Raw genomic sequence first — 23,580 nt, 5'->3', positions numbered from 1 at the left:
CCCCTGTGTTGCAGGTCCCAGGGGGATCAACCCCTAGACTGGAAACAAAACAGGCACGCTGCACACACTTGTTTTGGGCTTGTGAGCTGACCAAAGAGTAGTAGGTTAACGTTATATTTTGAGTGGATGGCAATCCACTCTCCAAGCGGTCTCCAAGCGGGCTCTCCATATCCAACACAGCCTGAATCATTTCTCGATGCACTCCCCACATCCAAGAAATGATGTATGCAGTGTTACAAACCAAGCTGGCAGACCCCCGAACCATAGATTGGAGACCTCCAAAGATGGCTAGCTCCTTTAGCTCGGATCAGCTCATTACTCAACAACACATTAAACCACGGGACTCCGTCTGCGTTGAAGAACGGAACTTTATTCACAGCAATGCAGGGTGATACACAGCATCTCTTAAGAGGAATAACTCACAATATGTAGAGTGACAGATATTGTCTCAATAAAAAAAACAAAAAAATTTGCACAAAGAAAGCCGATCCACTTTTCTATGTTAAGAGCATTACAATGAGAAAAAATAATGGGACAATAAAAAATCAAGGGACATTTAGAATAGATAAAAATGTGGGATTATTGCAAGTTAACACATTAAAGCGATTAATCGCAATTAAATATTGACAGCACTAATTTGCAAATAGTTCTGTTGTCATTTATCGTCATGTTGCAAGTGTTTGTATCAGCCTTTAAATGACAGTTTGAAAACGTTTTACTTATTGTTTGGTTGTTGTCCAGTATTTTAGTCACATAAAGATGTTTTGTAAATTAATTATTAATAAAAATAATGCATCAAAAAGTTAATCTGTTGTTGAATGTGGCTGTGTGAGCTGGTTGAGGCAGGACAGTGCATCATTATGTAAATCTAACCTATAGTTGGTTACTCTGATTACAGTCAGTTACTGTATGTCATTGAGCTGCTATGTTTCTGTTTGCAATACACTAATATGTTAGCTCTTCTCTTCAACAATTTAAATAAACTCCAGAAATATGTATTGAAGCTCCAGCATCTGGAGAAGAGGTATTTAATTGGAACCTACAGCTACATACATCCATAGTCACCCGACAAGATGGCACCAGTGTATTTGGCCAGCCACCAGTTGGTGCCTCACTGCCTTGTTACTGCATTATTTTATGTTTTTGTCGTCTGGTTGTTACTACTCTTCTGGTCTATGATTGTCAAGCTCTACTGAATATCCTGGCCTCATGCAAGGAGCTGATTTGGTAAGATTGAGAATGCGAGCCAGAGTACTAGTTCAACTTAAAGGGATACGTAGTTCAGATTTTTTAACATTAAGTTGTATGACACAGACCCCAGCAGTAGAGTGGATATAATGTAAAACAAGTAGTTCTGGAGGAGAGTTTGGGACACATAACAAACAGGAGGATATGAGATCAGTTTCACTATCACTATTTTCTTGCACGTATCACTACTCCACACAGCCAGTCAAGTCACAAGTTGCGGTGTTTCACTCGTTTTAGTCAGAGAGAGAGAGTGAGGGAAACTAAACAAACAAACATGTCTCACTATGAAACTGATGAAGATGAACCATAGAGAAAATCCAATAGGTTATCTTCATGAACCAGAGTACAGAGAGAGAGCGAGAACAGGCAGAGAGAAAGGAGAGACAGAAGCGATACAAGGAGATGTGTTCATGTCATTGAAATCTGTGACACCTGTATATCAGACCATTTGCCTGTTTTTTTCACTATTCCTATTATAGATCACTAGCTCCCTGTCCTCCTGCACATCGCTGCTGCCTTGTAATTACTTGTCAAACTCCATCACATTTCTCTAAAATTTTTAAAGACTCTAAATTTTAAAAGTGCTTTTGATTCTTTTTTAATTCAACTTGCATTCAACTTTAAACTTCTTCAGAATTGTATCTATTTATCAAAGATCTGAAAAACCTGCAAAACCTTTTTTTTTCTGACCTGGTTTCTTAAAAACTCTCACAGGCCTCAGTGTCGTTAAGCCTCTTGTAAACCCTGGTGTTTCAACGTCTGTCACTCCAACTGTCATAATTTGCTTAATTTCTCTGTTGGCAAAAGAGGTAAAACTGCCAGAACCCCTGTGAGTCATTTAAGCAAATAACTAAGTAACACTGTAATACGCTTGCAGAATATACACAGCTATTGTAAGGCACAGCTAAAAATAACAAAAAAAACTGACCTGACATTCAGCTACATCTCAATGAAGGATTTCCAATCAGCCATTGCCTACTTGTACGCACTAGTGGCATCTTGATCATGGATGTTTGAATAACAGAGAAGAGCGTTGCAAGACATTTGGGGTATGTTAACAGGTGGTCACAGGTATGTTACCCACAGCCGCAATGATGATAGAACCATCAAAAAGCAGAACTGGGGAGGAGAGAGGACGTTTATCCAGGTACAGGACAAGGTCTTCGCCTGACTGAAACAGAAAAAAAGAGTGTAAAGAGTGAGAAGACATAAAAGTGTATTGAAAGTGTGCAGTCATTATACAAAAAAAAAAATTAGATTAAATGATCAGAGCACTTTTAAATTCAATTCATGTTTAAAGAAATAAACATGAATTACTTTACAATGGCGCAGGGGGGAACATGTGTTTAAAAAAGCATTTGTTTGACTGATCAAGATGTAGTAATTTAGAATGGATTCAAAACTGATAAAAGTTGATACAAAGTGGTATATTTTTTCTGGTGATAGTTCAAAACCCTGGGTTGCCTGTTATAAGGGATGAAAAAGCACAAGAAGGCACAGTATGGCAAACGCAGTGTGCATTGTAAATACATTATTGATAGGCTGTGGGCAAGTGCTTTGGATGACTATGTGAACTAGTAGATCTTGACAGACTAGAAACTTTTAAAGTAGAGAACTAATACAGAACTTACTGTTTGCTTACGAACCTTAAAGGGATATTTATCATTTTGTCCAATATTTTAAAATGGAGGATCATTATCAGTACTGACCTGTCAAACTGTCACTTCATACTCCTAAAGGGATGCTCAGACAGGCATATTGGTAGGTATATGATTACAGTAACTACACATGTGAGTACTGTGCTTGTGTGAGCATTGTAAGCTACTGCTAAAAGTACTGCCAGAATTTAATTTGTACACGTCGTAAGACATTTTTAATATGTTACAATGTGACACTTGTTGCTTTTAAAAATAAGAAAAATTAAATGGTTCAATATACATTTTTTTTTTATTATCAACAATTGTATTGCCTATATTGTCATCTTATGATTACCATTCAATTCTGAAATATAAAGAATAGACAGAGAGACAGGAGTGCTCACAATTTTACTTTGTGGCGCCTCGACCCATCACTGCTTTCTTTGTGTTTCTCTCTGGTCTCAACATGATTATATAACATTTGGGTCCAAACAGCGCCACCAAGAGGCCAAAACTGGAGGCCAAAATGGCAAATACCTCCACTGCATCTGCATATTTGCCTGGTGAGCTGATGTAAGCAGGGACAAAGGCCACCCACACTGCACAGAAGATCAGCATGCTGAAAGTGATGAGTTTGGCCTCATTGAAACTGTCTGGAAGATTCCTTGCTAGAAAAGCAAACAAAAAGCTGAGGACAGCCAGTAAACCAATATAACCAAGTAAAACTGCAAAACCAACTGTGGACCCAACTACACACTCATAAACTATCTTGTCATTGTGATACTGGGTGTTTTTATGAGGCACTGGTGAAGCAGAGACAAGCCAGGCAGTGCAGATTGCTGCTTGAATAGAAGTCAGAACCAGAACTGTCCCTCTCTGCTGTACAGCACCAAACCACTTGAGACTGGACTCACCTCCTGGTTTGGAGGCCCTGAACACAGCCAGAACCACCATGGTTTTCACCAGGATACACGAGACACAAAGCACAAAGCTGATGCCAAATGCTGCATGTCTTAGTTGGCAAGTCCATAATCTGGGTCGTCCAATGAAGAGCAATGAACACAAAAAACACAATTTGAGCGACACCAAGAGAAGAAAACTGAGTTCTGAATTGTTGGCACGAACTATAGGTGTGCTGTGATGATGGATGAAGATGCCCAGAACAACAACACAGATAAATGTGCCCAACAGTGAGGTGGTTGTCAAGCAGATACCCAGAGGCTCATGGTAGGAGAGGAACTCTGTTTTCTTAGGAACACAGTGGTCACGCTGGGGGCTTGACCAGAAATCTTTTGGACAACTGGTGCACTCCATGGAGTCTGAGAAAGATGGAATACAAATTATTAACCCCCCTCTGAAAATGTCATTGTTTTAAAGGTATTTCCCAAGTGCTCTTAACCAGAGCAAATCATTTTTATCACAGCCTTTTCAAACATCCCAGTTTTATTTTGGATACTTCCATTATTTGACTATTTGCACACAGAAATTAAATTATTCCACAAAAATCAAAAACTACCAGGGTCAAAATTATTAGCCCCCTGATGCTTGTAGTCAGTTTTGTACATTTAAAACAATGCCATTTTCATAGGGAGGCTAATAATATCGTACTCAAGTGTACAACATCTCTAAACTGTGATGTTTAAAACTTTACACTCACCAGTTGTATTGCTGATCTTTCCCTCAGAACAAGGGACACAGTCAAAACAACACTCCGGTTCCCCCTTCTTTCTGACCATGCGGGTACCTGGAGGACAGCTCTCACTGCACACTGACCGGGGAGGCTGTGTGGAGAAAAATCAGGATCTGTTATTTTATCCTATGGGGGTCTTTCCATACTCTTCCATGTTCTGTGTCCGCAGAGTGTTGCTATGGATTTCCGTTTGCGTCCACAGGAATGTTGCGGCTTTGTGAAGATCGATGATGAACTGGCCATTTTTTAATCCCCCAATCGGTGCACATGCCATTGACACATGGCTGCCAGCTGTGCAGTATCGTTGGCATTTTGCTGGCAGTGATGTCTGAGTCGTTCTGCCCATAGCAGCACAAGATGCAGAGTGGGATATTTGTCCCCCTCCAACAAACAACGTATAATTTACAACCTGTAAGAAATGTGTTTGATGAGAGGAAAAAGGAAGCCTGATGATCCTGAACTTAACGGGGAGCCAGTGCAGATGTTTCAGTGCCGGGGTGATGTGTTGCCATGGTTTGGTCCGAGTGAGAATCCTGGAAGCAGAGCATGTCTAACATGTTGGAGCCAATCCAGCATTTTCTTGGGGACCCCATACAGGACAGCATTCCAGTAGTCCAGGCATAACATTATAAATGCATGGATGAGGGTCTCAGCAAAAGAATCAGGGAGTGATTCCCGGAGTCGTGAGATAGTTCTAAGGTGGAAAAAGTTGGTTTGTGACTGATTTGATGTGTTTGTCAAATGATAGAGTGGACTCCATAATGAGACCCACGTTTCGGACCTCCATGGACAGCGAAGTGGTGAAGCCATCCACAGAGAGGACCAGATCTCCAACCTTATGGAGGAGAGACCTGGGAGCGACAGCAATCACCTCAGTCTTCCAGCTGTGTAGCTGCAGCAGAAGTCAACCAAGATTTAATTTCCGACAAACAGTTGATAAGAGATTGTGGAGGGAGCTGAGTGGATGGAGATGTGCTAAGATAGGGTTCATGAAGGGTTTGTCATGAGGATGACATCATTCATGTGAGATGGACCATAGCAAACCTCTTTGGACTCAGAGAAAAAGTATGACTCTAGACCAATGAGTGGGGAAAGAGATAGTTGGCTAAAACAATTAAGAAATAACCTGTTTGGATTCAAAGTTCCAGAAGATTTTGTCTTCATCCAGTGTGAGTTCTTCACCTTTGAAGGCTGACCTCTTAAACTCACCCACTCTCTGAACTTTAGTTCTTCCATCAGGGAGCCACACCCAGTTCATGACGTCATAAACAGGTAAGGCATCACCATTCTCATCAAATGATACTTGATCACCAAAAGATGTGGTGAAGTTGACTTTTCCCAAGTAATACACAAGCTTTGGATAATAGAATCAGACATAAAAGGAAAATAAGAACAACAATTACAATCACTACCCAGTAGTTTGTTTGCCTCAGCTGACCAACAGTTTATCACGTGCATGTTGACTTAAAAGGAATTTATTGTGCCAAAGATATTTTGCTAAAGATAACTGACTGACAACTTGAAAAATGCCTCTGGCCTTAATGAAGAGTGGAGATGGAATTTACTTCTATTTAGCCTGTTCATCAACGTGATCTACTTTTGTAAAGTGGCTCAAGCTGAAAATAACACCAACATTTTGCCAAATTATCTTCAAACAATGTTTAAAAAAGTTGTACATTTCCACATTTACACCAATACTTGGTTCACTTATACATATATTAAATAGTACATGAACATAAATATCACTGTTAAATATAAATACTACATTCAAAACTTAATGTCAAATAAAAGATACATTTTATTTTAAGTTTGACCTACTTTACAAACTGCACCTTATATTTAACTTGTATAAGAACATATTTTTGTTACAGTATATTTGTGAACACAGTAGCATAGAGAGAAATAAACATTCAACTAATTATGGCAAGATGTTTTTCTTTTATGAAAATAATTTCCATTAAAGTCACATCACATAACTATTGCTGTATATAATTACACTTTGACCTGATATTACAATCCACTATCTGCTTGCTGTATAGGGGAAAGTGAGAAGTTTTAATTTGTCAATTCATTAACTTCTTACACTTTATTCAAATCTTGAAATACAAAAGATGAAGTCAAATTAAAAAGTTTAGTGCAAACTGATATCTCACCTGCCATGGCTCCAGTGTTTGTAAATGAGCACAGGTGTTGTTGCTGAAAGGTCCTGTCCCTGGCTCACACTGCAGCATGTCATCAAGAGCATACGCCAGAGCGTACACAGCCTTATATACATTATACTCTGACCTGAGGTTTGAAACATCCACCAATTCATTCTCCACATTCTCTATAAATTCCTGTCCAGTACACAATTGTCCTCCAGCTTCCACCCAACCTGCTGGAGGTGGTGCAAAAATACACTGAAATGTGTGTTCCCAAAACTGATTCACCTGTAATGCAGTTCATTTTTAAATTAATGCAGCTTTAATACTCATTACAAATACCAAGTCAGAGGGAAACTCTCACCATGCTGCTTCCATCTGTGTTGTTGTGATGTAGGTCAGGACGTACTTTTAACAGGAAGTCTCTGAGTCCTGGTATTTCTCCTCGACGAATGGAGATGCCCAGTGTTCCACCCAGATACGGCATGAGGTGAGGAGTCTGGAGCAAATCAACTGATGACCAGGCTTCACTTCCCATCCACTGCAGGCCTGTCACATTCTGCCTCACCACCTGTACATGGCAGAATAATATAACAAAAGTATATAAATTCATACTTTCCACAGTTGATGTCATACACAAACCTGTGTTTTACACAATATTACAGACAAATTTGAATTTGTCCTGTTAAATAAAATTACTGTCAAACCTTCTTAGCAGAAACTTAAACAAATTGCAATTAAAATAGTAGTAATGATTATTTTCCAAAGGCTAAAAGGTTTTTGTAACTTATCTCTTCAAAGACTGACCTCTTTCATGAGGTTAATCATGCGACCCTTATTTGCAAACACAATCACCACTCGAGCTGTAGATTTTCTCATCACATCCACTATTCTCCTGAGTTCAGCAGGATCATCACCCAGAGGCAAAATCTCTGCGTAAGCCAGACAACCTCCACCAGCTGGACCCAGATCTGTGTGAAAGGATCGGGCAGCATGGAGTCCATAATCATCACCACTGAAGAGCAGACCTGTCCAAGTCCAACCAAAGTGTTTCAGAATCTGAATCATAGCATTCACCTGTGTGGACACGGAGCAGAGGGATTAATGCATAGGCTGGAATCATCTTTCACTAGAAATCCTGTTACCGGTTCATCAAAGACTCATTCAGTACAGGACATCCGGGTCAAATACACACATGTACCAAAAAATTCTGTTTGTAATGTATGTTCAGCTGTAACCACCACGCTAATGCAGAGCGGAAATTAAACACATTTCCTCACTCCCCCCCCCGCCGACGTAGCATTATCGCCATTCTCGCATGTTTTCGTCAAGCAGTTAAAGCAACCGACTTCAGGTTAAGAGGAGTTTAACATCTAACATTAGCACAGACAAGCCTTACATAACATAACATTTTCCCTTTAGACAGATTTTTACCTGAAAAGCATCACTTGGGATCGTCCTAAAGAAAGATGGAAACTTGTGTTGGTCACTCAGGCAGGAACATGTGGCAAAATGACTCACCTGCAAAAAGAGCAGACCACTTCTTCTGGAAAAAGTTGAATTTTTTTTCTAATATTTTCAAAATACTTTAGGTTGATGACTCAACTGTCAGATATTCATTAAATGTGTTGTAAAATAATACAATTTAATTTCAATTAAACTAAACATTTTAACACAATAATGATTCAATTGAAGGACTCAAAACTTACCAGAGGCACTCTGTACAAACCTAGGACGGCAGAAATGGCTATAGAATTTGAAGAGGTTGAATCACCCACAATCCCTAGGACTGGAGGAGTTCCTACACAGTTCTCCTCTAATGTAAATTGCTCTTCTTGACCACTGACTAAGGTCAGTGCTGCAGGAAATCCAAATCGTAATTGTAAGCAGTTATCATACAGACTGTATCCCAGAGTCACATTAGGCAGCAGGTTGGAGTTTCTGTTGATCTCATCAACAGCAAAGGCCATGGTGTGAGCCTGTCTGAATCCTATAACATGAAAACTAACACAAATATATAAGTGTTTACTGTTGAAAAATACTCTATACAGTAACTCTGCAAAGTTATATTTCACAACTACAGATACTGTCTCACCCATAACAGGTAGGCAGCTGTGACTCTGAGGTAAAGGTCAGGTCAACTTCATCAGAAAAGAAGTTGATTGCAAAAAGTCCACCTAGAATCACGTCTCCAGATTTGTGCATCCCATTTAGATTAAACTGTCCCTGTGACTGACATGAGGAGGAGGACACAGTGGAGAATAAGGAGCAGTACAACAATAATGAGAGCAACTTATTGTCTAAAAATACCCTCATGACTTTGCTCTGGTTCATCCCTACACTGCGTTTAGTCCTATCGCTACATCATCTATTTTATTGACTTATTACAATGTTTATTCTTGCACATCACCTATCAGGGCAGAATAACAAGCTGTAGGAACGTTCCACAGGAACGTCATGTCTCATTTGCATATAGTTTTGTAACTTTTTTCTTTTAGTTGTTGAGTTTTACTTCTTGGATTATCTTTACAGTATCTTTAGTCACACAAATATGTTTCTTAATTAAATGAATCAATCAAAATTGCACCTGTTATTAAACTGCGGCTGTGTGAACAAGTTGTTATTGAGCTGCTATGTTTCTGTTTGCCTTAATCTAATTTGTTAGCTCTTCTCTTGTAACAATGTAAATAAACTCCAAACATATTTATTGACGCTCCAGCATCTGGAGAAGAGGTATCTAATATCTCTGAACAGTGACAATAAATCACTTTGTTGATGATCTTTGCTACATCTATGTCATGATGTTGTTTGTTTTTGTTTTATTGTTTTTACACCTGTTTATAAATGGAGGTCCTCTAGTATTAATGGGCAATAATGTTGCAACATATCCAAACTTATAGTGACCTCCTTTGAGATGGACAATCAGGCAACACATCTTCCACCACTGCAGTGTCCTGCACTGATATACAGCAGGTGAGGTCTGTTACACCTGCAATTATGTTACCAGTTTTAAGATGGACTGATCCTCTTTAATGAGGATCAGTGGTAGACTGGGTCATCTTTCAACTGGAAAGTTGTGGGTTAGATTCCTGGCTCCACTACTCTATGCGCTGATGTGTCCCTTAGCAGACACTTGTTACTCCTGGAGTTTGTGCTTCAGATGTGCCATTTCCAAACCTGAGCAAAATGAAATAAACATAATTTGTATAAAGTCCTGACCACTTCCAACTTGAACATGAAACAAAGTATATACAACTCTGGCTTTAGCTCTAACAGCTAAAGATCCTTAAGAGGAGAAAGATCCTGAACATCAACCCTGTCAAAGACACTTCTTCATGTCACAACACCAACACTGTGCAGCACTGCTGCTTCATTCAAATGGGACAGATTGGCAAGTTATTGCCAGCCCGTGGTTAGCGATCGAACACTAACACTATGTGGATAATTAACTAACTTTCACTAACATACATGTCTATGAACTATACAATTAAAATTAATAAATGTGTCTTTAAACAGAACCTCATCTGAAGATGGCAACGCCATTCTGATGGGTGGAAGGGAAGGGTGAGTAGAGGACCATTTCTTCATTACAATCTCAAGCTTATTCTGTACATGTCTCTGTAAATGACACACTTAACCTTTAAGTAAACTACACACCAATCATACACTGTGGATCCACATTTAGCAATTCTATATGTATGAATTTCAATGACGTGTCATGGCTAAATAAATGTGAAATAATAATAAACAAGGTTACTTTTCTTACTTGTGGAAGTAGTTATGTAAAATGACATTAAGTCCAAACACTGGAAAAATTATCAACAATTTTATTACATAATTATTATGTTGTCATCTTATAATTACCACTAAATTCTGAAATATAGAGGATAGACCGAGAGACAGCAGTGTTCAGTTTATCTTTGTGGTGCCTCGACCCATAACAGCTTTCTTTGTATTTCTCTCTGGTCTCAACAGGATTATATAGCATTTGGGTCCAAACAGCGCCACCAAGAGGCCAAAACTGGAGGCCAAAATGGCAAATACCTCCACTGCATCTGCATATTTGCCTGGTGAGCTGATGTAAGCAGGGACAAAGGCCACCCACACTGCACAGAAGATCAGCATGCTGAAAGTGATGAGTTTGGCCTCATTGAAACTGTCTGGAAGATTCCTTGCTAGAAAAGCTAACAAACAACTGAGGACAGCCAGTAAACCAATATAACCAAGTAAAACTGCAAAACCAACTGTGGACCCAACTACACACTCATAAACTATCTTGTCACTGTGATACTGGGTGTTTTTATGAGGCACTGGTGAAGCAGAGACAAGCCAGACAGTGCAGATTGCTGCTTGAATAGAAGTCAGAACCAGAACTGTCCCTCTCTGCTGTACAGCACCAAACCACTTGAGACTGGACTCACCTCCTGGTTTGGAGGCCCTGAACACAGCCAGAACCACCATGGTTTTCACCAGGATACATGAGACACAAAGCACAAAGCTGATGCCAAATGCTGCATGTCTTAGTTGGCAAGTCCATAATCTGGGTCGTCCAATGAAGAGCAATGAACACAAGAAACACAGTTTGAGTGACACCAAGAGAAGAAAACTGAGTTCTGAATTATTGGCACGAACTATAGGTGTGCTGTGATGATGGATGAAGATGCCCAGAGCAACAACACAGATAAATGTGCCCAACAGTGAGGTGGTTGTCAAGCAGATACCCAGAGGCTCATGGTAGGAGAGGAACTCTGTTTTCTTAGGAACACAGTGGTCACGCTGGGGGCTGGACCAGAAATCTTCTGGACAACTGGTGCACTCCATCGAGTCTGAGAAAAAAAAGTGATGAGAAACATGTTTATACAACATCTCTGAACTGTGATGTTTAAAACTTTACACTCACCAGTTGTATTGCTGATCTTTCCCTCAGAACAAGGGACACAGTCAAAACAACACTCCGGTTCCCCCTTCTTTCTGGCCATGCGGGTACCTGGAGGACAGCTCTCACTGCACACTGACCGAGGAGGCTGTGTGGGGAAAATCAGGATCTGTTATTTTATTCTATGTGGGTCTCTCCATACTCTTCCATATTCTGGTGTCCATAGACTGTTGCTATGGATTTCCATTTGCGCATCCATGGCAAAGGTTCCGTTCACAAAAAAAAAATAGGATCTGTGTCAGTCTTGTGTATTAACTAATTCACCATAGGTGTGAATGTGAGAGTGAATGGTTGTTTGTCTCTATATGTGGCTTTGTGATGGACTGGCAATCTGCCCAGGGTGTACCCCGCCTATTGCCCTATGTCAACTGAGATTGGCACAGCATGGATGGATGGATGGATGGATGAATGGATGGATGTAATTGTTATCGCCCTGGTTCAAATGTTTATGTTTGTTTGGCAGTATGGTTTGCAGCTCTCTCTTCCTTTGAGTGTGTGCAATTAGTGTCTCAATTGGATGTCAGCAACCAGGTGGCACACTGTGAGTGGCTCATTTGAGGAAAACTTGACTCAACATGAGTGGATGAAATGATGGGGGACTGGACTATAAAAACCCTCCTGAACCTACTATAGAGTGGGTGTAAATCTCGCAACAGGCCATATATCCATATTCATATCCGCAGCAGGTCTCCAAGGTGAGCAGCCTCTGGAGTGTTAGAATACTCTTGGTTTCCTGCTCACTCTTTTCAAACAAATCCTGAGTCTGTGTAATCCAAGTTGGCATTGATAGTAGTAGTAGTAGATTGTTACAGTTTAGTTTAATGTGTTAAGATAAGTTAGGTGAGTTATGTTGTCATTTCTGTTTTCTTTACTGGAGGTAAGATTAGGTTCATTTAAGAAATGTTGTTTGCAATTTTGGCATTTGGAAAGTGTTATGTTACATGAAGCTTGAGCATTTGGTGAGTACAGTCCACAGCCAAAAAAATGCAGGAGTACATGTTTGTCCATGAAGGGTTTGTCAGTTCCATCATGCTCATGGGTGGCTGACATCATTCATGTCAGATGGACCATAGCAAACATCTTTGGACTCAGAGAAAAAGTATGACTCAACAAATGAGAGGGGGAAAGAGAAAGTAGTATAAAACAATTAAGAAATAACCTGTTTGGATGCAAAGTTCCAGAAGATTTTGTCTTCATCCAGTGTGAGTTCTTCACCTTTGAAGGCTGACCTCTTAACCTCACCCACTCTCTGAACTTTAGTTCTTCCATCAGGGAGCCACACCCAGTTCATAATGTCATATACAGGTAAGGCATCCCCATTCTCATCAAATGACACTTGATCACCAAATGTTGTGGTGAAGTTGACTTTTTCCAAGTAATGCACAAGCTTTGGATAATAGAATAAGACACAAAAGGAAAACAAGAAAAAAACTACAATTACTGCCCAGCAGTAAATGGTCGAGTCTCTTTACTTGTCCTTTTAGATCTTAGTGCTGCATTCGACACCATTGATCTTGATATTCTATTACATAGACTGGCGCATGGACTGGACTCTTGGGATCACAGGTACTGCCCTGTGCTAGTTTACATCATACTTATATGATAAATTTCAGTTTATTAATGATAATGCCTCATTACGAATGTAGCAGCATGGATGTGCTCCATCTCATGCACTATGACGGCCTTAATTTGAACGCCAATGGTAGCTATGCATTGTAGGTGGATGGGACTATAAATGCGGCATATTCTACCGGTTCTCGTTCTGCGCTGTCTCTCCAGTTTGCGGTGGTGAGACACCTGCCTTGACGTCATACCGTGTCGCTTCACGGCTTCTCCCGTGGCCGCTGTCTGTGCTTGCCGTTTTATTTTGATGTTTTAGTTTAGGTTCACTTCAATTTTGTTTATTTTGATTTTGTTATTTCACCTGTCCTTTTTTGGGGCATATTAGTGTGTTTTATATAGTGTTATATGTTTATTATTTTGGGGAATTATATGTAAATTATTTTTGGTAGTATAATTTGCCCAGTTGTGATTCTATGGTTTATTGTGTTTGATTTGGTTATTTTCTTTGAGTGATAAGTGATATTTTCTTTGAGTGATTAATGATATTTTCTTGTTTTCTTTTCTTATTCTGGGCAATTTATATTTAGTTTTAGTTTAGTAACATAATTTGCCCAGTCTTATTATTATTATTATTATTATTATTATTGTTGTTGTTGTTGTTATAATCCTGAATTTTCATGTAATTAATTTCTGTATCTTGTTTTTAGTGCCAAGGCTGGTGGTGGTGCTGGTGACCTGGGTGGAGGTGTCCATTTTCCCTGCGTGCTGTGTCCCCTGGGATTTGGGCATTCACTGTGTGTGTGTGTGTGTGCCTGTCACATGACCTGGTGATTTGAGTATTTTAATTTAGACTCCTCCTCTCACTAGCTGCATTTCACCACGAGCCTAAGCCTGAACAGATTTATTTCTTTTGGTTTGAGTGAACACATTGTGCTTTTAAACTATCTATTAAAGTGTGCATTATTTTAACATTTGGAATCACGTCTCCTGCATTTTTATAGTTTTATACTTTTATACTTGCGTGTCCTTTTAATTGGTATTAAATAATCTTTGGGTGAAAGTCCCCACATCTTTGTCTGGTTCTGTCAGAGATTTCTTCCTGTTAAAAGGGAGTTTTTTTGTTTTTGCATAGAGATAATGTAGCTTGTGATTTGGTGCTATACAAATACATTTGAATTGAATGAATTGAATTTGTGAATACAGCAGTACAGTGAAATAAACATAAAACTAATTATTGCAGAATAAACTTTTTTTCTGAATAATTTCCATTGAATGATTTCCTTTTTCACGTCACATGACTATTATATACTTCCACTTTGACCTTGATATTACAATCCACTATCTGCTTGTTGTAGGGGAAAGTGAAATGCATTCATTCATTAATTTATTAACCTTTTACAGTTCAATCAAATCTTAAAGAATTACAAAAGATGAAGTAAAATTAAAAGTGGTGTAATCTGATCTCTCACCTGCCATGGCTCCATTCTTTGTAAATGAGCACAGGTGTTGTTGCTGAAAGGTCCTCTCCCTGGCTCACACTGCAGCATGTCATCAAGAGCATATGCCAGAGCGTACACAGCCTTATACACATTATACTCTGACCTGAGGTTTGAAACATCAACCAATTCATTCTCCACATTCTCTATAACTTCCTGTCCAGTGCATAATTGTCCCCCAGCTTTCACCCAACCTTCTGGAGGTGGTGCAAATCTACACTGAAATGTGTGTTCCCAAAACTGATTCACCTGCAATTTTGTTCATTCAAACAATGTGTTCATTTTGAAATACTGCAAGGAAATACTTTTCACAACTACCAAGTCAGATGGACATTCTCACCATGCTGTATTCATCTGTTTTGTTGTGATGTAGGTCAGGGTGTATTTTTAACAGGAAGTCTCTTAGTCCTCGTATTTCTCCTCGACGAATGGAGATGCCCACTGTTCCACCAAGGTACGGCATGAGGTGAGGAGTCTGGAGCACATCAACTGATGTCCAGGCTTCACTGGCAATCCACTGCAGGCCTGTCACATTCTGCCTCACCACCTGTATATTACATTACAACAAGTATATAAATTCATACCAGTAAAGTAAAATATAGTGTCCACAGTTGATGTCAAACATTTACACACTATCACAGGCACATTTTAATTTTTCCAGGTAAACAAAATTACTTTCAACAACTCAGTAACTTTAACAAATAAAATTTAAATATTAGTAATGAAATATTTCCAAAAGGCTAAAAGGTTTTCGCATCTCTTAAGTGACTGACCTCTTTCATGAGGTTAATCATGCGACCCTTATGTGCAAACACGATCACCACTTGAGCTGTAGATTTCCTCATCACATCCACTATTCTCCTAAGTTCAACAGGGTCATAAACACTGGGCAAAATCTCTGTGTAAGCCAGACAACCTCCACCAGCTGGACCCAGATCAGAGTGAAAGGATCGGGCAGCATGGACTCCATAATCATCATCACTGATGAGCAGACCTGCCCAAGTCCAACCAAAGTGTTTTAGAATCTGAATCATAGCATTCACCTGTGTGGACAAAGAGCAGAGGGATTAGTGTACAGGCTGGAATAATCCTTCACTAGAAATCCTGCTAAACAGGTTCATCAAAGACTCATGTTCAATCACTGACTTTAATTGTTGTATATCCGACAACACACAATTCTGTAAATGAAACAGATTTACATGACTTGTGATGAATATTTTTAGGACAGATTTTCACCTGAAAAGCATCACTTGGGATTGTCCTAAAGAAAGATGGAAACTTTTGTCGGTCAGTCAGGCAGGAACATGTGGCAAAATAACTCACCTGCAAAAAAAAAAGCAGACCACTTCTTCTGAGAAAGGTTAATATTGTCTCTATTTTCAAATATTTAAGGTTGATTACTCAACTGTCAGATTCAATGTAGTTTAAAATAATACAATTTTATTTAAACTCAAAATTTAATCATAATAATGATCAAATTGAAAGACTTACCAGAGGCATTCTGTACAAACCTAAGACTGTAGAAATAGCTATAGAATTTGAAGAGGTAGTATCACCCACAATCCCTAAGACTGGAGGAGTTCCTACACAGTTCTCCTCTAATGCAACTTGCTCTTCTTGACCACTGACTAAGGACAGTGCTGCAGGAAATCCAATTCCTAGTAGAAAGCAGTTATCATACAGACTGTATCCCAGAGTCACATTAGGCAGCAGGTTGGAGTTTCTGTTGATCTCATCAATAGCAAAGGCCATGGTCTGAGCCTGTCTGAATCCTAGAACATTAAAACTAACACAAACTACTATTAAAAATACTTTATACAGTAACTCTGCAAAGGTATACATTTCACAACTAGAGATACTGTCAGACTCACCCATAGCAGTTAGGCAGCTGTGACTCTGAGGTAAAAGTCAGGTCAGGATCAGTAGAGAAGAAGTTGATTGCAAAAAGTCCACCGAGAATCACGTCTCCAGTTTTGTACATCCCATTTGGGTTAAACTGTTTCTGTAACTGACAAGAGGAGGAGGACACAGCAGAAAATAAGAAGCAGTACAACATTAGTGAGAGCAATGTATTGTCTAAAAATACCCTCATGACTTTGCTCTAGTTCATCCCTTTACTGAGTTCAGTCCTATCACTATAACGTCTATTTTATTGACTTTTATTTACGTGACAATGTTTATTCTTGCACTTCACCTATCAGGGCAGAATATCAAGCTGTAGGGGCAGGTCCTCAACAACGTCATTTACATGTGTGATTTACATTTAGTTCTGTTGTCATTTTTATCGTACCTATCTTTAAATGAATGAATAAAAATTATTTATCAAAATGGTATCTGTTATTAAACTGTGGCTGTGTGATCAGGTTGAAGACAGTGCATCATTTTATAAATCTAAACTTATAAATCTAAAAAAAAAATCTCACATTTTTGTTTTAATTCAACAAACTAAGTTGGGACATACTGTGATTGCAGTCAGTTATGTTACTGAGCTGGTATGTTTCTGTTTGCAATAAACTAATGTGTTAGCTATTTTCTTCAATAATGTAAATATTTATTGAAGCTCCAGAATCTGGAGAAGAGGTATCTAATATCTCTGAACAGTGACAATAAAGCACATTGTTGATGATTCCTGCTACATCTATGTCATGATGATATTTATGTTTATGTAACATTTTTATTGTTTTTACACTTGGTTATAAATGTAGGTCTTCTAGTATTAATGGGCAACAACGCTGCAACATATCCTAACATAGTTACCTCCTAAAAACAGTCCAACTCAAGCAACATCAGGCAACACATTTTCCACCACTGTAATGTCCTGCACTGAAATGCAGCAGGTGAGGTCTGTTCATTTAATGCTACGCCTGTAATTATTTTACCAGTTTTAAGATGGCCTTATCCTCTTTAATGAGGATCCGTGGTAGAGTGGGTCATCCTTCAACTGGAAAGTTGTGGGTTAGATTCCTGGCTCCACTATTTCATGTGCTGAGGTGCTCCTCATAAGACACTGGTCAAAACATCTGTCATGTCTAAGTTCCTTTGGAATTTGTGCTTCAGGTGTGTCATGTCTGAATTATTGTGTATCCTTACTAAAACATGAAATCCTACATACACTGCTAATGCACTACAGCCTCCACATCAGGCTGTCAGTCATTTAGTGGATCATTTCCTCAAGTATGTGAGACTATGAAGGCAGCATCTTCAGAGCCTGTTGACTGACCTGTCCTGTCTGGTTCAATTCATCATCATCATCATCATCATCTACCACTTTATCCTCCACCAGAGGATCGCGGGGGGTGCTGTGCCAATCTCAGCTACATCGGGCGATAGGCGGGGTACACCCTGGACAGTTCGCCAGTCCATCATAGGGCCACACACACACACATAGAGACAAACAACCATTCACTCTCACACTCACACCTATGGTCAATTTAGGGTGTCCAATTTACCTAATCTCCACATTGCATGTTTTTGGACTGTGGGAGGAAGCCGGAGAACCCGGAGAAAACCCACGCACACACAGGGAGAACATGCAAACTCCATGCAGAAAGACCCTTGTTCCAACCGGGGCTTGCACCCGGGTCTTCTCGCTGCAAGACATTATCTCAAGACACTGTACAAAAGACAGAGTTAGTCAGCAGAGGGCCATATCAGGTAAAATCACATAACACATTTGGGAAATGGGATGAGAAACACACCGCACCCCAAAGACCTCAACAGCTACAGAGCTGTGGCACTAACATCCCACCTGCTGTCTCATCTTCGGCCGAAAGGGGTGAGACCAGCGATGGACTTGCTGCAATTTGTCTACCAACCTAGCATCGGGGTGGATGACGCCATCATCTACCTGCAGGACCGAGATCTTTCTCACCCTCAGAGGAGAATTCTCTATTTTCGTGAAGTTGCAAACTTTCTCCAGAGCTTATGAACAACATACAAATGGATTTGTTTATTTTGTCAGCAGCATTAATCTGACAGTGTATAGTACTTTTGGGGCTACATTTCTGTAGCCTTAGAATAAGCTCTTTATATCATGTCTTGGGCTGCCACTCCAAAGTCACGACAATCCATGTTTCTACAGGAGCCTGGCATGGACAAACCATACAAGCAACTCGGTTTAGTGCAAACTTTTACGCCATTCTGGTGGGCGGAAGGGAAGTGTGAGCAGAGGAGCATTTCTTCATTGCAATCTCAAGCTTATTCTCCAGATGTCACTGTAAAATACACACTTAACCTTTAAGTAAAGTTACACACCAATCATACTCTGTGGAGCCACATTTAGTAGGTCTATATGTATGGATTTCAATGACTTGGCATGGCTAAATAAATGTGAAATAATAATAATAAAAAGTTTACTTTTCTTACTAGTAGAAGTTGTTATGTAAAATGACATTAACTCCAAACACTGGAAAGATTATCAACAATTGTATTACCTATATTGTCATCTTATAATTCCCACTCACTTGATAGACAGAGCAGTGTACACAGTTTTACTTTGTGGTGCATCGACCCATAACAGCTTTCTTTGTGTTTCTCTCTGGTCTCAACATGATTATATAACATTTGGGTCCAAACAGCGCCACCAAGAGGCCAAAACTGGAGGCCAGGATGGCAAATACCTCGACTGCATCTGCATATTTGCCTGGTGAGCTGATGTAAGCAGGGACAAAGGCCACCCACACTGCACAGAAGATCAGCATGCTGAAAGTGATGAGTTTGGCCTCATTGAAACTGTCTGGAAGATTCTTTGCTAGAAAAGCTAACACAAAACTGAGGACAGCCAGTAAACCAATATAACCAAGTAAAACTGCAAAACCAACTGTGGACCCAACTACACACTCATAAACTATCTTGTCACTGTGATACTGGGTGTTTTCATAAGGCACTGGTGAAGCAGAGACAAGCCAGACAGTGCAGATTGCTGCTTGAACTGAAGTCAGAACCAGAACTGTCCCTCTCTGCTGTACAGCACCAAACCACTTGAGACTGGACTCACCTCCTGGTTTGGAGGCCCTGAACACAGCCAGAACCACCATGGTTTTCACCAGGATACATGAGACACAAAGCACAAAGCTGATGCCAAATGCTGCATGTCTTAGTTGGCAAGTCCATAATCTGGGTCGTCCAATGAAGAGCAATGAACACAAGAAACACAATTTGATTGACACCAAGAGAAGAAAACTGAGTTCTGAATTGTTGGCACGAACTATAGGTGTGCTGTGATGATGGATGAAGATGCCCAGAACAACAACACAGATAAATGTGCCCAACAGTGAGGTGGTTGTCAAGCAGATACCCAGAGGCTCATGGTAGGAGAGGAACTCTGTTTTCTTAGGAACACAGTGGTCACGCTGGGGGCTGGACCAGAAATCTTCTGGACAACTGGTGCACTCCATGGAGTCTGAGAAAAGAGGAGAAGTGATGAGATTCATGTTTATACAACATCTCTGAACTGTGGTGTTTAAAACTTTACACTCACCAGTCGTATTGCTGATCTTTCCTTCAGAACAAGGGACACAGTCAAAACAACACTCAGGTTCCCCCTTCTTTCTGACCATACGGGTACCTGGAGGGCAGCTCTCACTGCATACTGACCGAGGAGGCTGTGTGGAGAAACATCAGGATCTGTTATTTTATATTTGTGGGTCTCTCCATACTCCATGTTCTGTGTCCAGGGTGTTGCTATGGATATCTGTTTGGGCATCCATGGCAAAGGTTCCATTTACAAAAAATGAGTATCTGTGTCAGTCTTGTGTTTTAACTAATGTGTAGTTTTTATGACCCTGGGTCACATGTTTGGGTTTGTTTGGCATTATGGTTTGCAGCTATCTCTTCCTCTGAGTGTATGCCTGTGTGTGTAGGTGTCGTGTGGGTGTTTCCCTACTGATATGGCATTTTTTACTACACAGTTCCAGCACGACTCAGCTCTACTCGGTTTGGTTTCACTTTCCATTACAGTAGTGCAAAGGTCACTAAAACGCAAACCACGGTCAGGGTCCGGACCCATAATCTGTCCAGTCCGGATCCAGAGCCGGAACCGACATTGAGTTTTAATCAGGTTGGGCAGAGATTACATTTAACCAGTGGCAGTGGTTAAAAGAGGGAATGTGAAACACGACTACGAAACCAACCATAAAAATACATTTGATATAAATTACCCACTAAATTCGGCAGTTAGGCTCCAAAAAAATAAGTGATCTTAGAGCCAACTATTATCAGACAAAGAGGATTTTAATTCATTTACTGGCCAACAACTCACTAATGAGTGTTTTTATATGCCGCCTTAAGTCTTTGTTTTAGCTTGTTATTATCATCATTATTATGAAAATACTTATTTATAGTTCTCAGTTGAATGTCCAATTTACTTTGCTTTTAGTTGTGTTATTTATTTTATCTAAAATTAATTATTGTATATCGTCCTCCAGAGTTGCACTGAAAGTAAATATTGTTTACATGGCATTGAATTACAGCTTTCTTCATTTGATTTGAGATCTTGACTTCACACAGTGCAGATGAATGACAATGCTCCTTCAATATATATAAATCAATTGCAATGTGTAACTAAATTATAATGCATCTTAAACATGATGATGCTGCGGACCCATACATGAGGAAATGTTCTCTATCCAGACCTCCTTAAATCATTATTGACTACCCATGCTATAGTACCTCCTAAACATGGGTGGAGTCATCACAGCTGCGTGAAACTGTGATGTGGGGAAAGAGATAGTAATCTAAAACAATTAAGAAATAACCTGTTTGGATTTAAAGTTCCAGAAGATTTTGTCTTCATCCAGTGTGAGTTCTTCACCTTTGAAGGCTGACCTCTTAACCTCACCCACTCTATGAACTTTAGTTCTTCCATCAGGGAGCCACACCCAGTTCATGATGTCATATATTGGTAAGGCATCACCATTCTCATCAAATGACACTTGATCACCAAATGATGTGGTGAAGTTGACTTTTTCCAAGTAATACACAAGCTTTGGATAATAGAATCAGACACAAAAGGAAAACAAGAACAAAAACTACAATTACTGCCAAGCAGCTGACCTCAGCTGACCAAAAGATTCACAAGATTCTCATATAACTGAATTTGTGAACACAGCAGTACAGAGAAAGACTAAGACACAAAGACTATTATATACTTCAACTTTGACCTGATATTACAATCCACTATCTGCTCGCTGTATAGGTAATTCATTATTTTATTAAATTCTTACACTTCTCAAATCTTAAAGAAATACAAAAGATGAAGTGAAATTGACAGTTGAGTGTAAACTGATATCTCACCTGCCATGGCTCCAGTCTTTGTAAATGAGCACAGGTGTTGTTGCTGAAAGGTCCTCTCCCTGGCTCACACTGCAGCATGTCATCAAGAGCATATGCCAGAGCGTACACAGCCTTATACACATTATACTCTGACCTGAGGTTTGAAACATCCACCAATTCATTCTCCACATTCTGTATAAATTCCTGTCCAGTGCATAATTCTCCTCCAGCTTCCACCCAACCTGCTGGAGGTGGTGCAAATCTGCACTGAAATGTGTGTTCCCAAAACTGATTCACCTGCAATTAAGTTAGTTTTGAAATGATCCATCCATCTATTTTCTACCGCATTATCCTCCACTGGAGGGTTGCGGGTGGTATTTTGAAATTAATGCAAGGAAATTATTTTCACAAATACCAAGTCAGATGGAAACTCTCACCACGCTGTTTTCATCTGTTTTGTTGTGATGTAGGTCAGGACGTATTTGTAACAGGAAGTCTCTGAGTCCTGGTATTTCTCCTCGACGGATAGAGATGCCCAGTGTTCCACCCAGGTACGGCATAAATTGAGGAGTCTGGAGCACATCAACTGATGACCAGGCTTCACTGGCAATCCACTGCAGACCTGTCACATTCTGCCTCACCACCTGTATATTATATTACAAGTATATACATTCATACCAGTAAAGTAAAATATAGTGTCCACAGTTGATGTCACACAAACTTAGGTTTTAGACACTATTACAGGGCAATTTTAATTTGTCTTGGTAAACAAAATTACTTTCAACCACTCAGTAACTTTAACAAAGTACAATTTAAATATTAGTAATGAAAGTTTTCCAAAGGCTAAAATGTTTTTACAACACATCTATTTAACGACTGACCTCTTTCATAAGGTTCATCATGTGACCCTTATGTGCAAACACGATCACCACTTGAGCTGTAGATTTCCTCATCACATCCACTATTCTCCTTAGTTTAACAGGGTCATAAACACTGGGCAAAATCTCTGTGTAAGCCAGACAACCTCCACCAGCTGGACCCAGATCAGCGTGAAAGGATCGGGCAGCGTGGACTCCATAATCATCATCACTGATGAGCAGACCTGCCCAAGTCCAACCAAAGTGTTTTAGAATCTGAATCATAGCATTCACCTATGTGGACACAGAGCAGAGGGATTAGTGCACAGACGAGAATGATCTTTCACTAGAAATACTGTTACAGGTTCATCAAAGACTCATGTTTAATCACTGTCACAAGTTTTGTATATCTGACAACACGCAACTCTGTAAATGAAATACATGCAAGGACTAATGATAAATATTTTTTGGACTGATTTTCACCTGAATAGCATCACTTGGGACTGTCCTAAAGAAAGATGGAAACTTTTGTCGGTCAGTCAGGCAGGAACATGTGGCAAAATAACTCACCTGCAAAAAAAGCAGAACTTTACTTTCCAATATTTTCAAATATTCAAGTTTGAATACTCAACTGTCAGATATTCATTCAATGTAGTTCAAAATAATACAATTATATTTAAATTGAACTCAAAATTTATAATCATAATAATGAAGGACTTTAAACTTACCATAGGCATTCT

The 23,580-nt window shown here is 39.6% G+C and overlaps 2 protein-coding genes across 2 annotated transcripts; both read right to left on the bottom strand.

The window, feature by feature from the left end:
- Positions 1-532: 532 nt before the first annotated feature.
- LOC122767079 (extracellular calcium-sensing receptor-like) lies at positions 533-11,154 on the bottom strand. The gene is made up of 11 exons (XM_044022424.1): positions 11,138-11,154; positions 8,812-8,948; positions 8,426-8,720; positions 8,151-8,237; positions 7,524-7,793; positions 7,081-7,287; positions 6,729-7,004; positions 5,702-5,929; positions 4,543-4,666; positions 4,100-4,204; positions 533-2,419 (listed from the first exon to the last, which is right to left on the bottom strand). Exons 2-11 carry the CDS (start codon positions 8,919-8,921, stop codon positions 2,388-2,390), a joined length of 1,734 nt encoding a protein of 577 aa, XP_043878359.1. The 5' UTR covers positions 8,922-8,948; positions 11,138-11,154; the 3' UTR covers positions 533-2,387.
- On the bottom strand, positions 10,528-20,031 carry LOC122767072 (extracellular calcium-sensing receptor-like). The gene is made up of 10 exons (XM_044022417.1): positions 20,008-20,031; positions 16,583-16,719; positions 16,203-16,497; positions 15,948-16,034; positions 15,485-15,754; positions 15,052-15,258; positions 14,685-14,960; positions 12,812-13,039; positions 11,617-11,740; positions 10,528-11,542 (listed from the first exon to the last, which is right to left on the bottom strand). The coding sequence occupies exons 1-10, from the start codon at positions 20,017-20,019 to the stop codon at positions 10,626-10,628; spliced, it is 2,553 nt and encodes an 850-aa protein (XP_043878352.1). The 5' UTR covers positions 20,020-20,031; the 3' UTR covers positions 10,528-10,625.
- Positions 20,032-23,580: the final 3,549 nt, after the last annotated feature.

This window comes from Solea senegalensis, linkage group LG3 (assembly GCF_019176455.1).
Source record: "Solea senegalensis isolate Sse05_10M linkage group LG3, IFAPA_SoseM_1, whole genome shotgun sequence".
NCBI classification, from domain to species: Eukaryota; Metazoa; Chordata; class Actinopteri; order Pleuronectiformes; family Soleidae; genus Solea; species Solea senegalensis.
Note: the sequence above shows the minus strand (reverse complement) of the source record. Positions and strands in the feature narration are given on the sequence as shown.

Excerpts from the sequence above, each read along its gene's own strand:
- LOC122767079 (XM_044022424.1), bottom strand. The coding sequence starts at position 8,921 with ATGCACAAATCTGGAGACGTGATTCTAGGTGGACTTTTTGCAATCAAC. Across the intron at positions 7,288-7,523 it reads TGATTAACCTCATGAAAGAG|GTGGTGAGGCAGAATGTGAC; the intron begins GTCAGTCTTTGA and ends TGCCATGTACAG. Across the intron at positions 4,205-4,542 it reads AAAGATCAGCAATACAACTG|ACTCCATGGAGTGCACCAGT; the intron begins GTGAGTGTAAAG and ends CATCTTTCTCAG.
- LOC122767072 (XM_044022417.1), bottom strand. Across the intron at positions 14,961-15,051 it reads AAACAGATGAATACAGCATG|GTGAATCAGTTTTGGGAACA; the intron begins GTGAGAATGTCC and ends ACAAAATTGCAG. Across the intron at positions 11,741-12,811 it reads GGAACTTTGCATCCAAACAG|CCTCCTCGGTCAGTGTGCAG; the intron begins GTTATTTCTTAA and ends TTCCCCACACAG.